This window comes from Cricetulus griseus, chromosome 5 (genome assembly GCF_003668045.3).
Source record: "Cricetulus griseus strain 17A/GY chromosome 5, alternate assembly CriGri-PICRH-1.0, whole genome shotgun sequence".
NCBI classification, from domain to species: domain Eukaryota; kingdom Metazoa; phylum Chordata; class Mammalia; order Rodentia; family Cricetidae; genus Cricetulus; species Cricetulus griseus.
In genome coordinates, this window is record NC_048598.1 from 57,984,803 (window position 1) to 58,004,585 (window position 19,783).

The window sequence follows — 19,783 nt, forward strand, 5'->3', positions numbered from 1 at the left end:
GTTCTCTGTGGGGAAGGAAACTCTACTCACTGAGATAGAGGTGTGCTGAGGGGTGGAGAAGGCCGGAATACATGAGAAGAGTGTGGATGACTCTCCATCAGCTGTCCATGCATCACTGCTGATGGGAAGGAAGGACTTTAGACGTCTTCCAGACGAGTTGGTCATGATGGAAATTTACCCCCCGAGGGAGCTTTATTTATTCAGAAATCTTAATTTTTTCCAGGTTGTGGTAGTGTCCCTGAAGGTTTGGAAGCAGGGTAGTGGCTGAGTCTAAAGCTGTGGTGGCTGCCTGTCCATCATCATCTGGGCAGTGCCTCTAACTGACTGACTTAGGGTTCTAGCCAGAAAGCAGTGAGATTGTAGTTGGGAAAGAGTTAACATTGCGCCATCGTTGCCTCTTTTAGACCTAGCCTTATGTCAGTGCCCTAGTCTTGCCATGGCCCTGCTTATAGCTGTGGTTATCTGGATCTAGCTGCTATCCTGCTATCCTGTGTGATGAGGATCTCAGGTTTCTTCTTGGTGACTGACAAAGTGATTCCTGGGTAGGAGTAGGATTCCCCCTCCCCCCAAAAGGCACTGCAGGGACTTCCTCTAAGCTCTTCAGGCTCCTTTTTGGGATCTTGACCTCTGTATTAGTTACTTTGCTGTTGCTATGATAAAGTGCCTTGACCAAACAAAGGCAGTTTAAGGAAGAGAGCTGATTTTGGCTTACAGTTTCAGAGGGATGAGAGTCCATCATGGGAAGCCAGAGGCATGGCAGCAGCAGCAGGCATGGCAGCAGGAGCAGGAACTAAAAGAATAAGTCTTGAAATGCAGAAGAGGAACTCCAAGTGAGGCTTTTAAACTCTCAAAGACCCCTAGTGACTATTTTCTATTCCAGCTAGGCTTCCCTACCCCAAAATCTCTCTGAAACAGTGCCATCTGTTGACCAAGTGTTGAAATACCTGAGCCTGTAGGGACATTTCTCATTTAAACCACCACAGCCTCTAAGTGGCCACTCATCTACCCATCTTCACCCCTACCCCAGCCTAGAAGTTGTTTTGGTTTGTGAGATGGTTTTATTTGAAATGTATAGTCCCTCTGAGGTCTAGAGTTCAGAAGCTTCAGATGATTCAGGTTCCTTGGAAACCAAAAAGTCGAGATTGAGAAAAAGAGGCTAGTTGTAGGTACCAGAGATCCAAGAGAAGGTCTCTGGTGGCCTGTTCTTTTCTGGGGAGACACATAGGGTCCACTCATGCTAGCCATCTCTTAGATTGTATAGGGAAGAAAACAGTGAAAATGACTTGTCAGTAAACTAATTATAGTGCTTAGAACCTACTTGCTCTATTTTCCAGCACATTCTTTGAACACATGACAAAGTCTATCATATGTTGTTTTATGCAGCCAGATTTTTGATGATCTAGGTCATTGGAGTGGGGGTGGGACAGAGATGTAATCTTAAAATTATTGAAACTGAACTTTCAAAAATATGAGTGATTTTTTTTTCACCCAGAAAAATGTATTCCTTTAATTCTCTTTGGCTTCTATAATGTCTGTTTGTTCCAGAACACACACACACACACACACACACACACACACACACACACACACAGAGAGAGAGAGAGAGAGAGAGAGAGAGAGAGAGAGAGAGAGACAGAGACAGAGACAGAGACAGAGACACAGACTGGGGCTATGGGATGGGCCTTCTGCTTAGTGATTCGGGTTTTGCTGTAGCTCATTTGCAAAGTGGAGCATCCATGTGCAGATGGTCGAGGGCTGCTTGGACCTTAGACTGTTTCTTGGGGAGCAGTTGGTGAAACAGCAGGCTCCCTGCTTTTGGCCTGTGGGAACTGCTGGAGATGAGTGAGGCTCAGCTTGGCATCTGTGTATTTGGTTTCTATCTAGAAAAGTGGCTTCTAGAGATGTTATAAATAGTGGGTTGTCAAAACTGGACAGCACATGTGCTCTTATCCCCTCACTGGGAGCTGGGTCCCTTCAGCCAAGGCTGGAGTAGGTGGGGCTTAATTCTGACCACAGTCACATAATGATGCAGCTGGTCCCATAGGAACAGGAGTTGACGTCAAAGATCCAAACACCAACCTTACGTTTACTCTGTGCTGGCCAGCGTTGCCTGTCACCAGGTCAGCCTGACCGTTCACAGTTCTTGCCTTGAGAGGCCTTTCTGTGGGCTGAAACTAACATTGCATTACTACACTTTCCTCCCATGACCTCCCAGCCACCTCCGTCCCTGTGGTGCTGGGGACTGGCTGTTCCTTCTCCTCTCCACAGCTTCTTACTGTGAGCCATTTCAGAGGTTCGGTTAGCACCCATCTGCCCAGCCACCTAGGTTCTGCTAGTAGCCATTTACTACGTTGCTTGTCACCCTCTCCCTCTTTCAGCTTACTATCCATTCATAGAGTTCATTGGGTTTGGAGTCTAGTATTTGCTAGTGTGTGTTGGGGGGGTATAAAATTTATATCTATCTATCTGTCTGCCTGTCTATATATATCTTAATCTGGTGAAGCTTGACAGAGGTTCCATATACAACTCAAATATATATAACATTAAGGTAAAGGGAATTTACCCTATAACAAACCTACATCAAAAAGGTAAATCTATAGCAGTTTATAACAAAATGGTAAAGGGGTTTGCTCTAGTAAATCCCTTCCATACCCCTCACAACCATACCAATACTTACCCCATTACAAGATGGACACACACACACCCTTCTACTTGTGTGTGTGTGTGTGTGTGTGTGTGTGTGTGTACCTGTGTGTGTGTGTGTGTGTGTGTGTGTGTGTGTGTGTGTGCACCTGTGTATGTGTGCACCTGTGTGTATGTGTGCATGAACTCTTGTGTGAGGTTCATCCACAAGGTTGCGTTACTTTGTGGTAACATCCACAAAGTCTGTTACTTTGTTACTTCTTGCTCTGAGTCCCGTTCCATTGTGTAGATGATAGTTTGCTTATCTGGTCTCCTGTGGCTGGTGTTCCAGTTTGGGTTGTTCCAGTTTTGAGAACTGATGAATAAGCTCCAAGTGTCTTCTTGGGCAGGTGTTTTTCTTGTGAACCTAATGTTTTCATTTCTCTTGGGTGAGTAGCTGGCATGTGATTGCTTGGTGACTGGAGACTGTTGCTTCTTGTTTCTGGCCAACTGCCCTGTTTTCCCACTGTTGGAGATTAGGGAGAGCCTATTCCTCAGAGAACTACTTTCACAGGGACGGTGGGTTCTCCTTGGGTGGTTCTCCACCCAAATCTTTCAGGGAGAGGAAAGTGACTATCTTACAAGACTTTACCATTGTTGACTTGTTTGCTGCCAGTGAGGAAAGTAGAATTTAGTCCCCTTAGGTGGCACTCCCATGGAATTTTAGGACTGTTACTGTTTTACCACTTGACTGCCTCTCCAGGGTTAGTTCTCTTGTTCAGGCCTGTTGCTCTGGTTTATTGGGCTGTTTCTCTTGTGTTGTGGTTCTCAGATCTGCTATAGCCTGGTTATCCTCTTTGAGAAGGAACAAATACTGTTTTTACCTTGTAGCCTAGAACTGAGCAGTGGTAGTCCGGATGTGATTCTTGTGTGTGTGCAGTACAGAAAGTGGGTGGAGCTGTAACATCAGATGAGTTAATGCTCCTCAAAGTGCTTCGGATCTAAGAGCTATTAAGATACTCACATGACGTCATGTCAACCCTTGATACTAATAACTTGAGCTGCATAGTTCTGCTTGCCATTGTGTCATTTAATCCTTGCTTTCATTTGATGAAAAAGCTACTGTTAAGATTAGCTTAATCTGGACTCTTTGGTTTAAAGCAGCCTTTCTTGATATTATTGACTAGATGAATCTTTGTGGTGGGGGCTGGGGAGAGTGGAGGTGAAGGTGGGGAATGAAAGAGGGTGATTCTGACCTGTGCTTTGTAGGAATCTCTGCAATAGATGCAATTGCAGTGTGTTCCCCAAAGCATTGATGATCAAACTTTTTGCTAGATACTGCCAAGTGTACCTTGGGGGCAAACATCAGTCTGGTTTGGTGGCAGCACATTCACTGAAATTGGAACTATACAGAGAAGAGTAGTGGGACACCTGCACGTGACCTGCACATTTGTGAAATATTCCATGTTTTCTGTCTTGTTCTTCCTCCTCCTCTTTCTAGAGTGTGTGTGTGTGTGTGTGTGTGTGTGTGTGTGTGTGTGTGTGTGTGTGGAATGTGGGGCACTATTCCTCTTGGAGATCGTCATGTTGAGCCAGAATTGGAATCATTTGCTCCTGCCTATCAGGCTGCAGAGTAGAGTGATCTCTCTCTCTCTCTCTCTCTCTCTCTCTCTCTCTCTCTCTCTCTCTCTGTCTCTGTCTCTGTCTCTCTCTGTCTCTGTCTCTGTCTCTGTCTCTCTCTCTCTCTGTCTCTCTCTCTCTCTCTCTCTCTGTGTGTGTGTGTGTGTGTGTGTGTGTGTGGTGGGGTAGGGGGAATCAACCTAGTTTGAAAACCAGGTCTAACATGCACCTTATCTTAAAGCAAATCATAATGGGTCTTTAGTGTGCATATGTCCAAGTAATATGTTTTTGTAGTCTTCATTTTCCATTGCTCATGAATTTACTACAGAGTAAATAACCTGTAAATAATACACACTGGCAGCACAGCTCAGAGTTTAGCTGTGTGGTGTATTGCCATTGAGTCATGGTGTAGAACATAAACTTCACTGTGAGTGCTTCAGCCCACAGGTCACTATGTATATGGCAGATGCTTGTTGTAGGTAGTGACAAACCATCTTTCTTTTAAAAGAGTCATTTTGTTATTGGTCATCTGGCTATCTGGGAAGTTTGCAATTGTGTTTCTTCATTGTCTCCTACTGAGAAACTCATAATCTATTTTGTAAAAACAGATAGTTGATAGACAGTAACAAAGATGGAATTTCTGCCAAGAAATGAAAATTAGTAATTCTGGAAAGGAAATTTGAGCCAAATGTAAGTAGAATTATAGGACTGATACCTAAAAGTGAGCATATAGATGTTGCTGCCCAGGGCTCTGCGTGTGCAGACAGGGACTCACAACATAGTCTCTGGACATTACTGTGGGAAGGAGTTTGGTTGAAAGAGATAAGGAGGTCTTTGCACTGGGAAACCTTCACTCTTGGATGCTTCATGGTGCCACACTGCAGAGGGTAGAGTAAAAACTACTCTCAACCTAGAAAGGAAGAGGCAGCTTATTAACTTAGAAAACATGTTCATTCCACAGCATGTGCACAGAACATGGGGACTAGAAAACATGTTCACTCCACAGTGTGTGCACAGAGCATGGAGACTAGAAAACGTGTTCATTCTACAGTGTGAGCACATAACTCGGAGACTACTATCATGGTTTTGATTGCAAGAATGTGAAACATGTTCTTAATATCTCTAATGTTTTAACTGAAGAGATTCAAATTTTGTTTTAAAATTTATGTATTCATTTATAATTTGAAGGAAATTTTAATGTTTTGAACACTTTAGCAGGTCATAGAATAATTGTCATCTCTTTCTGGCTTCTGCCTGTTTGCAAAAGTGTAGGTGAACATATATGCATTTGTTTTTCTGTTTCCGGTGTGCTTGGAAGAATGTGGCAGAGGAGAGCTGTGCACCTGTGGCAGACAGGGAATAATAGCAAGACAGGAGGAGCTGGTGATAGGATACATGTAAGGACTACTATCTCTGGTGACCCTTCTCCAACCAGGTCTCAACCTCTTGAACTATCTAGAACCTCCCAAAACAGCACTAACAACATTAATTGGGCAGGGGTGGGGGCATCTTATATTCACATCGTAACAACTGTTAAGTGCTGACTTAAAAGTTTGTGGGGATGAGGAAGAAAGAGGGGCTGACTCTCTCAAAGTGGCTGGAGAAGTTTCCCAGGAATGGAGGGCACTGGAATGATTTTTCAAGGGTACAGACAGGCAGTTCCCCATTTTCTGCCTCTGTTGCCTACAGGGGGTCACTTCCTCCCTGATTCCTTTTTTTTAAGCTTTGACTGCAGCTAATAGTTCATGCATTTTCAGGTTCGCTGCTCTCATTCTGTGAGCCTACACCTCTTTCCTCCCTCCCCTGACTTGCTGGCAGTTTTTGTGTCTTGGGTCACATCCTCTAGCACCTCACTGTGTTGTGTTCTTGACCCTCAGTGGCAGGGCCTCCTGCCGCCTCTTTCCTGGGTTATTGTGTTAGAATTCACTTGCTCGAGACTTGTACCTTTTCAGGCAGAGTCCCTTTGAGATCTTACCATTGCTGTTTTCTCTCAACATCCAGATGTTGGTCTCATCTAAACGGCACATCTCCTTACCCTCTTCTTTCTCCCCTCTTTGAATTTGAGCAAGGTTCCTTTCTCCCAGTGTGATGGGTGGTCTTGTTCTTGCTTTTGCGTAGGGACATCTGTGTGTTTAAGTTCTCTCAGTGTGGTGGTCTTGTTCTTGCTTTCGCTAAGGGGTATCTGTGTTTAAGCATCATCGTATCCTCTCTGGTCAGTCAGTTCAGGGTGACAGCACCTTTGTTTATGTCTTCAGCTAGGTGAGGGATGGTGTCTGAGTAAGATAAGACAAGACATTACCAAGTGCCTTGTTCTGAGCACTACAAAAGGTAACATCTCTGTCATGCGTGTTCTTGTGTTAGGGGACTGGATCACTGTCCCCTCTCTGGACCATTTTTATTAATGAAGTGGGAAAGAGTGGCTCACATCTCCTCCTTCTCAACCATTCTCTTGTGTGTAAGGCAGACTGCTTCTGTCTTCTGGCTCTTTCTTAACCCAGTGTGTGCATTTGCATGCTTACACAACCATGCATGTTGGCTCTCAATTTGTAGGAGCTACTTTATCTTCATCCTTCCTTCCCTCCCTGATCCTTCCCATCAGACCTGTTTAGGAGCCTTAGTCAGCTAAAATGGAGTCCAGAAGATGACATTGCATTGCATTTTACCATTTGAATTAAAACTTGGCACTTGCTGCGGCAGGGCAAATTGACTGAGCTCTTGGCCTCCTTCCTCCACAATGAAAAAGATCTCTGCTGATTCTTACAAGTTTCACCTATTAATACTACAATGACTATGTCGTTTTTTTTGTTCCTGTCATTTGAACTAAGCCTAGGACAAACTTAAAAGAGTTCGGTGTGTCTCCTTGATGGGGGATGCCCTTCTGTATGTTGTGAATATATGTTTCTCTTATTGGTTGATGAATAAAGCTGTTTTGGCCAATGGACAGGCAGAATTTAGTCAGGTGGGAAATCCAACAGGGATAGAGAAAGGTAGTAGGTAGAGTCAAGGAGACTCCTGTAGCTGCTGAGGAAGCAAGAGGTCCAGGCATCACCAGTAAGCCAAGACCACATGGAGATACACAGATTAATAGAAATGGATTACTAATTAAGAGAGAGGTAGCCAATAAGAAGCCTGAGCAATAGGCCAAGTAGGTTTATAATTAATATAAGTCTCTTTGAGTTTATTTGGGACTAAACCAGCTGGGACAGAAACTTTCATCTATACCTTCTCACCTGGCTTTGCCTTGATTTCCCGATTTGTGGGAAGCCATAGCTTGTGGCTGATACAGTCTGTCCATTTAATTAGTTAGTGCTCATTGAGACTCTGTATGTCAAACTTTACACTGGGCCTCAGGAAAGAGTATCTGCGTGTGTGTGTGTGTGTGTGTGTGTGTGTGTGTTGTGTGTGTGTGTGTGAGAGAGAGAGAGAGAGAGAGAGAGAGAGAGAGAGAGAGAGAGAGAGAGAGAGATGAAGAACTAACTGCAAAGACCTGGGAACACAGCAGGTATGAGTGTCTTAGAGTTTTGTTTTGTTTAGGTTTTTTGAGACAGGGTTTCTCTGTGTAGCAAGTCACTTTGTAGACTAGACTGCCTCAAACTCACAAAGATCTGCCTGCCTCTGCTTCCCAAGGTGTGTGCCACCACTGCCCGGTTTCTTTGTTTTTTGTTTTTTGTTTTTTTTTTTTTTATTGCTGTGATGAAACACCATGATGAAAAGCAAGTTGAAGAAAGGGTTTATTTGGCTTATGCTTCCACATCACTGATCATCATTGAAGGAAGTCAGAACAGGAACTCAAGCAGGGCAGGAACCTGGAGGTAGGAGCTGATACAGAGGCCATGGAGGGGTGCTGCTTACTGGCTTGCTCCTCGTGGCTCACTCAGGCTTTTTTATAGAACCCAGGACCACTAGCCCAGGGATGGCACCACCCACAGTGGGCTGGGCTGTCCCCTGCCAATCACTGATTAAGAAAATACCCTTCAGGCTTGGCCTGCCTGTAGCCCAGTCTTATGGAGGCATTTTCTCAATTTTGGTTCCCATCTCTCAGATGACTGTAGGCTGTGTCAAGTTGGTGTAAAATTAGCCAGCACAGTGAGACATCTAGGATGGATGAGATAGTTTAGTAGCATATATTTGCTGCTCACTCTCCTTAAAAACTCATTTATGAAAAAAAAACTATTAAACCATATACCAAACAAACCAAAACACACCCAAAATTTGGGAGTTGGAGTGTGAATCTTAGATCATTTACTAGCCGGTTGGCCTTTGGGCAAGTTGCTTTAATTGATATCTTTGTACAGCACAGTCAGCAATAGACTGTATCCTGTAGGGCTCTTAGGTTTAAATGTTGCAATATTGTCTTTGATGAAGTCTGACTGGAACAAGATAGTTTCAATATAAATGAAAATTCTCTTTTTGTTTCTAAGTTATAGTTCATCCATTAGAACAGAAAGAAATGTTCCTAGTCTTTCATCCTCTTACCCACATTAGTCACTTTTCTGTTGCTGTGATAAAACACCAGGTTCAAAAGCAACTTAAGAGTTTAATTTTGGGGGCTGGAGAGATGGCTCAGAGGTTAAGAGCACTGGTTGCTCTTCAGAGGTCTTGAGTTTAATTTCCAGCAACCACATGGTGGCTCACAACCATCTGTAATGAGATCTGGCGCCCTCTTCTGGCCTGCAGGGATACATGCAGGCAGAACACTGTATACATAATAAATATATATATTTTAAAAGTTAATTTGGCTTATGCTTCCAGAGGGCTAGAGTCCATAATGGCGAGGAAGACATGTGTGTTCAGGAGTAGTAGGCTGGCTGATGACATTTCTGTGGCACAAGAGAAGGAAGTAGGGGAGTCTGTAAACCCCCACAGCCCACCTCCAGTGATGCACTTCCTCCAGCAAGACTGAATAGCCTAAAGGTTCCAAACTCTCCAATCTTATTTTTTAAAAACGTCACTAACGGGACCAAGTGTTCAAGTTCTCTGAGCCCTCTGAGGGCCAGTCAAACCACCATGTTGCTCAAGACTCCTGAGAAGTGCTGTCCCCACGACCTACAGGGTTCACTTCCACACCGGTCAGAACTTGTGAGGAGTGGTGTGGCTTGGACCTGGTTTGCCTTCTGTAAGCTTTTGGCCAGTTTTCCAGGAAGTTGTATTGCCTTCCTCCTCTTGGGTGTACATGGGCATCCTCCTGTTGCTGTGCTAGCCCTCAACTCTGCCCCTTTCACCCTGGAGTGAAGGGTAGCTGGCCTGTGGAGTGCACATAACTCTGCCTAGATCAAATGCAAGACCTAAAGCATGCTGTTCCTCTGAATCGTTTTTTAAAAGAAATTCATGCAGATGTTAAAGAACCAGACAGACATAAATAGTAGAAAAGGTGTGTGTGTATAGAATATGTGCTTTTCTATAGGATCTACCTCCTGGTGATCAGCACCGTTAACTCTCCTGTTTTTGGGATTTTATTTTATTTTATGTAAACCAGTGTTTTGCTTGAATCTGTGTTTGTGCACCATGTATGTGCAGCGCCTGTAGAGGCCAGAAGAAGATGCCGAATCCCCACGATTGGAGTTACAAATGGCTGTGAATGCCATATGGGTGCTGGGAACGGAATCCAAGTCCTCTGGCCTTAAGGCTAGTGGTCTTAACCACTGAACCATCTCTCCTGCCCAGCACCGTTAACTTAACAAAACAAACAAAAAACACCAAGAAAACCTTAGGCATCCATGAGGTCATATGTTCTTCTGTCTGTGCTCTCTCTCTCTCTCTCTCTCTCTCTCTCTCTCTCTCTCTCTCTCTCTCACACACACACACACACACACACACACACACACACACACACACACACACAGCCCTCTTATTTACAACTTGTGGGGACTGTCCTCTCCTTCCACCTTGTGGGTCAGGGCTTGAACTCAGGTCACCAGGCTTGGGAGTATGTGCTTCTATCCATGGAGCGGACTCACCAGCCTCTCTTTCCTTTGGCTTAAGAAACAAAACAACAAAAACATGAGGGGAGTTAGACATTCTGTTTAGTATCCTTTCTTTCTTTCTTTCTTTCTTTCTTTCTTTCTTTCATTTTTTTTATTTGAATTACAATTTCTGTCTTTTTTTAAAAAAAGAAATTTAAGAACTACACAACAGAAGAAAAATGTTGCCCGCAATCCTTTCCATCTGCAGTAAACCTAAATTAACCTGTTGGTGTGTTTTCATCCTGTCTTAAGAGACTATGCTTTGAAAGTTACTTATGAAATGTGAATGCAGCTCCATTTAAAGTTAGGACTGCCTCTCTTATTCTTTAGCCATTTTTACATTGGGTCGGTGGTTAGTTAGCATTTATCTGTCAGGCATTGTTGCAACTGTTTAGAAAGTTTTCAGTGTGACCTTTTGTTGAGCGTCAGTCCTTTGCAACTGCCTTTCTGGTGGTTCTGGAGCATTAAGGATCCAGGGAGTCACCTCAGTAGAGGCCACTTCTGGGCAGCGTGACAACGGTGTTTATGACTTTTGGTACTAGGATTCCTCATGTCAGTTTAACTTTAGGTAGAGACTTTCCTTCAGCATAGTTATAACATTCAGTAACAAGTAGAGAATTGATTTTTATTTCCTGACCACAAGTATGGGAATACTTGCACTGGCACAAAGGGCTAGGCACAGTTCTTGCAGGTACCTCATTTGTCTGCCTTCTGAGAGTTTAGGGATCTGTTGTTGGTTTATGTTTAGCTCCGTTTCCGTCTGCCGTCCTCATTGAACTTTGCAGAGGCTCTAGCAGGCAGACATCTCCTTATCTATCTCTTTATCAGTAATTAGATGGACATGTGTCTGCTGTCACCTCTCGTGCTTAGGAACAGGGACAGATGAACACAGAAGTGTGGTGTTCCTTTCAGGCCTGTTGGCAGCTGTCAGTGGTTTTGGGAGCTGAGACTCTCTTACCACTGTGGCTGCTTCTGTGGCAGCATCTTACCTATTTCATTTGTAGAACAAGTTACAGTGTATAATAAACTGGGGGGACAGAGCCTGAAGCTTATGTGTCTCCCATAATTAAGTCCTGTGGCTTGGGGGTCTCGTGCTATATTTGTTATTGCTTTCCGTTGTACTCTCATCCCTGAGTCAGTGTGGGTACACACTGGGCACTCTAGATTTCGCACAGTGAGGTTATTCTGTGTGTGTCCCTCTCTGGCCTTGAACTGTTTGTGGACTCTTGAAGGACCTGGCTGAGATAACAAATGATGTAAGGACAGTATGTCCTGGTCGCAACGCTCTGTGACTTCTTCATGCCTTTTTTCTACAGTTGTCTAATTAGAGCCCAGTTAGCATCTTGTGTGTGGAGGCTACAATCCCCAGGCTTCATGTTGGAAGGAGAGGCCTGGACATTTTTGAGGAGACATGACATCCACTTTTCCCTGGCAGGGCTGCATGTGGTACTAAGATAGGAATAAATAGAGCTGGAGTGCGTCAGAGAGTGGCTGAGCAGGCTCAGTCTACTTTGCTCCTTCCTGGGGTGGGGTGGGGTGGGTGGGGGACGTGAGCCCTGAGCACAAGCTGCTAGACTAGACTGAGAGCTTAGGAGGTAACCTAGCCTGCAGATGTGGGCATCTAGTTGCCTGGGTGGAGGTCTCCTACAAGGGGCTTCACATTCCAGTCCCACTTCAGCTGGCTGAAAGGTCCTATGGAGGGGTTTCTCTGTAGTGGATGACCGCATTTATAAAATAGGATGTTCCGTCCCAGAGCGGGCATGAGACGGGAGATGACACATTGGAAGTACTTGGAGAAGCTTTACTTGGAGACACCCTCCCCACTCCCCCAGCTGTGCCTGCTGCTCCCTTCAGTGCTCACACAAGCCGAGGAGTCCCACAGTGGCAGGTCCTTCTTTCCTTTTACCCTGTGACACATCTGAGACAATGGTCACAAAAGGTGGTACAAAAGGAACATCTGTGATCCAGAATAGAGTCGATGGCCTGGCCTCAGGGAGTGGTGAGGTGTTGCTGTACACAGGGCTTCCCTCTGACCCAGTGCCTCCTGGGAATGCAGAGGTCTTGTTTAGCGACACACTATACGACAGCACACTGTGCCTAAAATGGACTTTTGCATCACTCTTGGCACCAAGTTGGAATCGGCACGTCCCTGCCCCAGCTGTCCCTTAAGTGGTATGTGGAGGGGAAACTCAAGGCTGCCCTGTATCCTGAGCCCCCACGCTCTGATGTCTAGAACTATGAATAACCCCAAGTTAACTGGGTGTGATTGGGATCCCAGCTGCCCCTTTCAGGGGAACTAATACATTAATATATGGGGGCAGAATAATAATGGCATAGCATTGATGTGGTGCTCATTGTGCGCCAAGAACTGCTCTTGGCAGTGTGCATGCTGTTCTCGTGTTAGACTTGTTTAGTATGGCAACCCCATAGGCCTGTCATCGATGTGTAGCAGATAATAAAATGGGGGGCACAGAGGGGTTAGGAGCCCTCGTCTCCCTGGAGTTCACAGAGCGTGTGAGGTGTGCAGTTTGTGCGGGCAGCTTATCTGTCCCTCCAATTGTCCTTGTCTGCTGTTGGTAAGGAGTGCTGCAGGCCCAGGCTCTTCTCTGTTTCTTTCCCATTTGGCATTTGGTTTGAGTTAGGATATCTTTTCAGGAGAGCCCATGGTAGAAGATCTAGAGGGAAGGAAAGGGAGTCAGAGGTGTACAGCTAGCTTCGAGGGCCCATTTTCAATACCCAGGGCAGTTCCTACACCTCCCTAATTGGCACTGTCTTAGAACTTCCTTCCTGGGTTGTGGACCCCCTGACCCGGTCCTCACCTCTGCCACACTTTGAAGGCGGCCTCCGCTGTGGCACCTTAGTTTAGAACACACATCTTTTGACCTTTCTTGCAAGAGAATTTCAGACACACCATGGGCCTAGGTACAGAATTGGCTCCGGGCTTAGCATGGGTATTATGGATTTCAGAATTCCTCCCAGGCACTCCATTTTCTGGTCCCCAGAGTTAAGGTTCTGGGCCCTTTGTTTCCAGTGACTCTCCTGGCTTCTGTTGCACCTGCTGCTCCAGCTTGCTCTTGCCAGGGCTCTCTGGCAGCTTCTTGTCCCCTGTCTGCCTGGGTATGGGGCTCAAGATGCCTTTCCTGCCTTTCTTTACTTAGCCATGTGCTTCAGATTTGCTGTTTTGGATTCTCTCTGCAAGTTTTATGTGTTCTGCACTTGTAAGTGTCTTTTGCACCTAATGGCCCTGTGACATCAGCAGCCTGCCTGACAGATGTGAAGGCCTTTCATAGCTTCAGTTAATTTTCATATTCAGTGAAGGTCTGATAAACATGTGACTGGGATACATAGGGAGACCCTATCTCCAATGAAACAAAACAAAAATGAAACTCCACTAAAAACTCAGTACATATTCTAAAAATTAACACTTTTCATAGTTATGAAAAGCCTCATCTCCCCAACCTAACCAGTTTTCTAGAGATAAAACCTAATTTAATTTTGTTACTTGTCTTCCTGGGAAAGTTTAAGTTTCTCTAAGAATTGAGAATTCTCCTAATCCTGTTTCAGTTGACTTCCTGGCTGCTGTGAGGGAGGAGAGAGGCCTGCCTGCAGTCCCCCTCATTTCCTCAGGGCCGTGTGATAGACCAGTCATGTGTGATCCTCAGACATTTGTGTTCCTGGATCCCAAACCAAGTGTCCAGTCTGAGGATTGCCGTTCCGAAGCACTCTGCTGCACTCTCTGCACTCTCAGGGTTTTGTCTACTTGGGCGTTGTGGTCTGTGCAGAGAGCTGGCACAAATGGATCTAGTGGTTCGTGTGACTCTGGAAAATATAGGAGTGTGGCCAGGAGCCTGCTCTGTTACCTGGCTGTTCATCTCTGGTATCTCCTGCCCCAAGATGTGGAGGCAGAACGTGAGGGTGTGAGTCCCCCATGGGGTTTCTTTTTACTTTCACTCTACAGTGTGATGGAGAACGGAAGAGGGAACTGAATTATAAGTATTTCCAGCGCCCTCCTCTTGTATCTCTCCTCCCTTCTCCACTACCCTGAACATTCAGACTGTTGTTAGTCGGCTTTGGTTTTCACATTCAGTACCTTGTGTGGCCTGTAGTCATTCAGTCAGTATTTGTTGAATTGAGTTACAAGCACATGCAATTGGCCAGTGTTTATTTCTGTGGATATACTGCCCCCCACCCCCCAATATACCCTATACAGAGCTTGTGCCATGCCCTCATTTGGCCACAAGGTGGCAGTATGACACAATGGGGAACTTGCATCGTGGCTACCCATGCCAGCACACTTGGGAGATAGGGATCTAGTTGGTTCTTTGTGGGCTTTTCCTTGGGCAGGCTACTTATCTGTATCCTGTCAGTTAGAAACAGTTCAGCACAGCATGGACCACAGCATAAAAGCATTTAAGTTTTCTTGTTGGAGATTCCTGTGTTTGCCTTTGGCTGCACCTTAGCTGTCTGATTCGATTTACCAGGCGCTAGCTTCATGGACTTCAGCTCTCCTCTCAGCCCTCCCTGCTTATCTGCTCAGCCAGATGACTTCATTGTAGTCAGTGCCCAGTCCTCACCTTATCACATGTCTGGATGCCTCCACTGCCTTCCTGTCCATTTGCCTGTCCTCTCTGGCCTGACTGTTTGCCTGACAATTTGGCCTGCACAGTGTCCAGAGCTGTTGGAGTGTGTGATGTATTGGTAAATCTGTGTGGATCTGTCTTATGGATTTTAGCAGCTGTGCCCTACACTTAACAGGCACTCTAGTAACAATGATGGCTACTAACACTGAGCACAAGTCAGCCTTCATAGCATATCTGCGAACAAGCTGTTGTTCCATTTTACAAAGCAGAGGTGTGTTAGGAAGCCTTTGGCTCCAAACAGTAGAGTTCTGCTAAGATGGTTTAAACAGTCAGGAAATTATTCTTTTTTTTTTTTTTTTTTTTTTTTTGATTTTGTTTTGTTTTGGAGATAGGGCCTCACATAGCCCAGACTTGTCTTGGATTCCTTATGGAGCCAAGATCACCCTTGAAGTCTTGCTGTCTTATCTAGGCTCCCAGGATATGGGATACTTGGTGATGTCACAAGGATTTTGGGAAACTGCTCTGTGTTTCACTTGCTTCCCCCAGCACACTACTCAGTGGTCTTAGGCCCTTAATGGTATACCATGGTGGCAGCATGGTCCTAGCTCTCGGGTGCAGGAGAGATAATCTAGGCCCTGTGCTTTTTTCTATGGCTGCCTTGAGAGTTCTGTGCCATTTGGGTCTTAGGCTTGTTCCCGAGCTAGTCAGTAGCAAAAGAAATGAAACCAGTGAGCTGGTTATTGATCGGAATCCAGCTTTTAAGACTGGTGAGGGTCCATCTTCACTTAATGCTCCTGGACACCTGGTCTGGGGAAGAAGAGGCTCACTAAGTTGCACAGCTTGCTCAAGGCTGCAGATGTGATAAAACACCAGGGTTCCCAGCAGCACCTGGCTGACTCCAGAGGCCGTCTGTCCGGATCTGCCTTAGGTTTGTGTGATCTTGGTTTCTCTTCCTGCTGATTCTAGAATCTTTCCCTTTCTTGTCTACCTTTCCTTGTAGTGGTTCTTTTCAGTCTGTCTCCACGGGACACTGCCCTGCAATACTTGACTGCTTCCCATCTCCCGTAGACTTCACACTCTTAGCCGTGGAAGGCCTTGGTGACTGTTGGAGTGAGGGTCGCTGTTTGAGCTCTGGAGGGTCAAGTTGAAGTTTTGTGTAGAGTGGTTAAAGTTACAGCAGAGTGATCCCCTCAAGGAGAGACTGGGGGAGACGCCATGGAAGTGGCCTTTGGCCTTGAGAGAGAGCAATTGTAGTATTGGTGGAAAAGCTGGCACATGGATGGGCACCACTTCCAACAAGCGGGCACAAGCGCTCCCCTGTAGACTTGTGTCACTCAGGAGGTGTTGGCTTTGCAGATGCTCCAGGACTGTCCGAAGGCACGCAGAGAGGTGGAGCTGCACTGGAGGGCCTCCCAGTGCCCACACATTGTGCACATTGTGGATGTCTATGAGAACCTGTATGCTGGGAGGAAGTGCCTGCTGATTGTCATGGAGTGGTGAGCAGCCCGCTGTGTTCTGCCCAGCTTATCCTCATGCTACACCCAGGTGCCTCAGCCTCTGGGGACAGCCTACTGTGGACCTTGAAGCTTGGAATATCAGCACTTGACTTCCTTTGGGGGTAGTGGAGTGTGGTGGGGGTGGGGTGATTTGCTAGTATCTTTCACTGTGCCTTTTTTTCAGTCTCGATGGTGGAGAGCTCTTTAGTCGAATCCAGGACCGAGGAGACCAGGCATTCACAGAAAGAGGTAGAGAGGGAGGGTCTGCTGTGGGGGTAGCCTTGGGTGGACAGAGCAGTAGGCAACTGTAGGGCCTTTTCAGGATCTGCTCACGGGAGAGGTTGGGGGTGCTGTCTTCCAGGCTCACTGCTAGGAGCGGCTCTCTCCCTCAGCTGTGGGCCAGCTCCAAGCTTCTTTTTGTCTCTGCTGAGTTGGTGGGTGTGGAGCCTGAGGCCACATTGGCAGTTGGTGTGCAAAGCTTTCAGACCTCTGTCTTGTGTTTCTCTCTCTTCTCTGCAGAAGCGTCAGAAATCATGAAGAGCATTGGTGAGGCCATCCAGTATTTGCACTCAATCAACATTGCTCATCGGGATGTCAAGGTACCACCCGTTTATGCCCCATGAGCTGTGAGAATGGGACAGTGGAGTTCCCTTGTACTCCGACTGCCTGGTTCTCTGGGGATGGATGGGTCAGCAGACCAGTCTATGGCCTGTGGACTTTGGGGCAGGGGACGACAAACTTCAGAGTGAAGCCCTCTCTGGCTGTACTCAGCCCTGTGGGTCTCCTCATCAGCACTTCACTGTCCCACACATAGCTCTCCAATCCAGCAATATTCCCCACAGTTCCACACACTAGTCTCTGGGTTCCTGGCCCTCTGTAGCAGGGAGCTGATGTCCTTTCGGTGTGCAGTTGCAGAGAGACTGGATGGATACATGGTTGGTTGAGCAGATGAAGGGAAGGTACCAGCCTTCCCCCTGGGTTTCTCATAATATTTCCACAGGGTTATTACTTAATCATCCCTCTTTCTACAGCCTGAGAACCTCTTATATACTTCCAAAAGGCCCAATGCCATTCTGAAACTCACTGATTTTGGCTTTGCCAAGGAAACCACCAGTCACAACTCTCTGACCACTCCGTGTTATACACCATACTACGTAGGTGAGTTCAGGGGAGGCCCAAGGACTGAGTCATTACCTAAGCTGTGTCCCAGCCCCCTGTTTTGCTGGTCTCCAGAGACCGTAGGTCCTAGGAGTGTTCGGGTCTTTATGTTCCTATCCGGTACTGGCCCTGACAAGACTCCATCACAAGTGGACTGCCAAAGTTAAGCTGTGACCGAGTGTTACAAAAATAGCCTGCTGGGCTTAGGGCAGAATTTGGTGTCTTTGTACTCTTCTGAAGAACCATAGGGATTTAGATTTCACTTTAAAACCTCAGCTTATTCATAGAATAAGCTCCCAAAACATGTTTGTGAAGTGGACAACATGTGTTTGCAAGTCTTCAGCAGTTTGGGAGTGTTTTCTCTCTAAGATTCTAGCTGCAGAGTTCCTTCTGGGAAAAGGCCTTCTATTTATCTCTCCCACTCCAGCTGTTCTTCCATTATGATGGGAGGAAGGACTTGGAAACAGGGTAGGTCTCAGTGTTCAAAGAGCCAGGATAGCCTACAGTGGTCTTTGCTTTACAGCTCCGGAAGTGCTGGGTCCAGAGAAGTATGACAAATCCTGTGACATGTGGTCCTTGGGTGTCATCATGTATATTCTGTAAGTGGTCTGGGGTGTGGTCCGGGTGCCAGGCTGCTGTGTGTTAGGGAGTTGGGGAAGCTTGTACCTCTGCAGGACAAGAGGAAGAGACAGACATTAGCATTTCCCCTTTGGATGGGGGATTCCCTGCGAATCCCCTGTATCCCTGCTTCGCTTGATGCTCAGTGGGTTCTGGTTGCTAAGTGGTAGTAGAAACTAGCTAACGGGCTAGACTGTTGAGTTGACATCCTGGGTTCCTGCTGTGTATCAACCGTTTCCTATTTCTCTGTGACTATTTCAAGAAGAGACTGTTTCTCACCCTATTCTTGATGCAGGGTTCCTAAATAACACCACTTTACCCTTCTCTTCCTTAGGCTATGTGGGTATCCCCCCTTCTATTCCAATCATGGCCTTGCCATCTCTCCGGGTATGAAGACACGTATCCGAATGGGACAGTATGAATTTCCTAACCCAGAATGGTCAGAAGTATCAGAAGAAGGTAGGAACCAGCTTTTTGAAACAAGGGAAAGAGTGTGTGCCAGTATATGCTCATGTAGGTATAGGTGCTTGTCTCACACGGGTGCTGGGAACTGGTGCTTGCACCTGCTCCTATGCCTAATAGGTGTGTCTTGCCTATGGGAAGTGCCTGAGGTGGGGTCAGAGCCATGGGTCTGTGTAGGGCTTATCCAGTGGTTTAGCATGATGGTCCTTACAACCACTGATCTTTGGGTAGCTACCTCCATATAGTCTGCTTCTGAGCCTGGTTAATGCAGGAAAGTGCAGGGCAAGGTATAACTCCTGGGCTGTCCCATATCCTGAGCCGTTCTCTCCCCGAGTTGTCCATCTATGTCCCCTGAGCTGTCCATCTATGTCCCCTGAGCTGTCCCGTCCCCTGAGCTGTCCCGTCCCCTGAGCTGTCCCGTCCCTTGAGCTGTGTCCTCTGCCTTGCCCCATAGTGAAGATGCTTATCCGGAATCTGCTGAAAACAGAGCCCACCCAGAGGATGACCATCACAGAATTCATGAACCACCCCTGGATCATGGTAAGCTTTATGGGCTGGGGAGACCTGGGTGCTAGGGACTGTTGTTGCTCAGTGTGGTGCCTTCGGCAGGAGTTCCTGCTCCACACAGTCACTTGATCCCGTTTCTCTCTTTTCAGCAATCTACGAAGGTCCCTCAGACTCCACTGCACACCAGCCGTGTCCTGAAGGAGGACAAGGAACGGTGGGAGGATGTCAAGGTGAGGGATACCACTGGGTAAGAGGCCATTTAGAGGAAGTCCCCAGCATGAGTGCCCCCCTCCCCCCCAGGACAGTTGGGTCTGTGTTCTTTATCCCAGTGTAACAGCAACAAAAAGGTGACTGGGAACCATTGCTTTCACTGCACTGGCTTGTGGCAGAGGTTCTGTGCTCCTGCCCAGATTGTGCCGTCTGTTTCCCATGAGCCTTCTTCTACCTAGGGCTCTAATGGAACCTGAAAGGGCATCCGATACTATCTCCTCAGTTTTCAGACGAGGGCACTGAAGTCCCCAGACAGAGAGTGGCCTGTTCCAGGTTCTGCAGGATCACTCCCAGAGCTCCTGATGGCTGACCCAGGGCTCTTTCCCCTTCTGAGGACTTGCCAGAGGGCTCCTGAGAGAATAGCTCCACAGTGGCCAGTTTGTGTTGGCCCAGTGCTGAGGGATGGTGCTGTCAGCAGTGTGGGCCCACAGCTAGCATGTGCCTACCACCTTTCCCTGCCCTCTCACTAATTGTACTCTGTTCTCTT

The 19,783-nt window shown here is 46.6% G+C and overlaps 1 protein-coding gene and 1 non-coding gene across 2 annotated transcripts in view; both read left to right on the forward strand.

Moving 5' to 3' along the window:
* Window positions 1-19,783, forward strand: part of Mapkapk2 (MAPK activated protein kinase 2) — a 42,116-nt gene that overhangs the window by 20,755 nt on the left and 1,578 nt on the right. Inside the window, exons 2-9 of the mRNA XM_027417706.2 lie at window positions 16,142-16,281; window positions 16,466-16,530; window positions 16,801-16,880; window positions 17,313-17,439; window positions 17,963-18,038; window positions 18,392-18,516; window positions 18,974-19,059; window positions 19,176-19,256. Of these exons, the coding sequence (XP_027273507.1) occupies window positions 16,142-16,281; window positions 16,466-16,530; window positions 16,801-16,880; window positions 17,313-17,439; window positions 17,963-18,038; window positions 18,392-18,516; window positions 18,974-19,059; window positions 19,176-19,256 (780 nt within the window). The remainder of the gene's footprint in view (window positions 1-16,141; window positions 16,282-16,465; window positions 16,531-16,800; window positions 16,881-17,312; window positions 17,440-17,962; window positions 18,039-18,391; window positions 18,517-18,973; window positions 19,060-19,175; window positions 19,257-19,783) is intronic.
* Window positions 3,991-4,094, forward strand: LOC113835987. Its single transcript, XR_003485892.1, has one exon. It is a non-coding gene; the product is annotated as a U6 spliceosomal RNA (small nuclear RNA).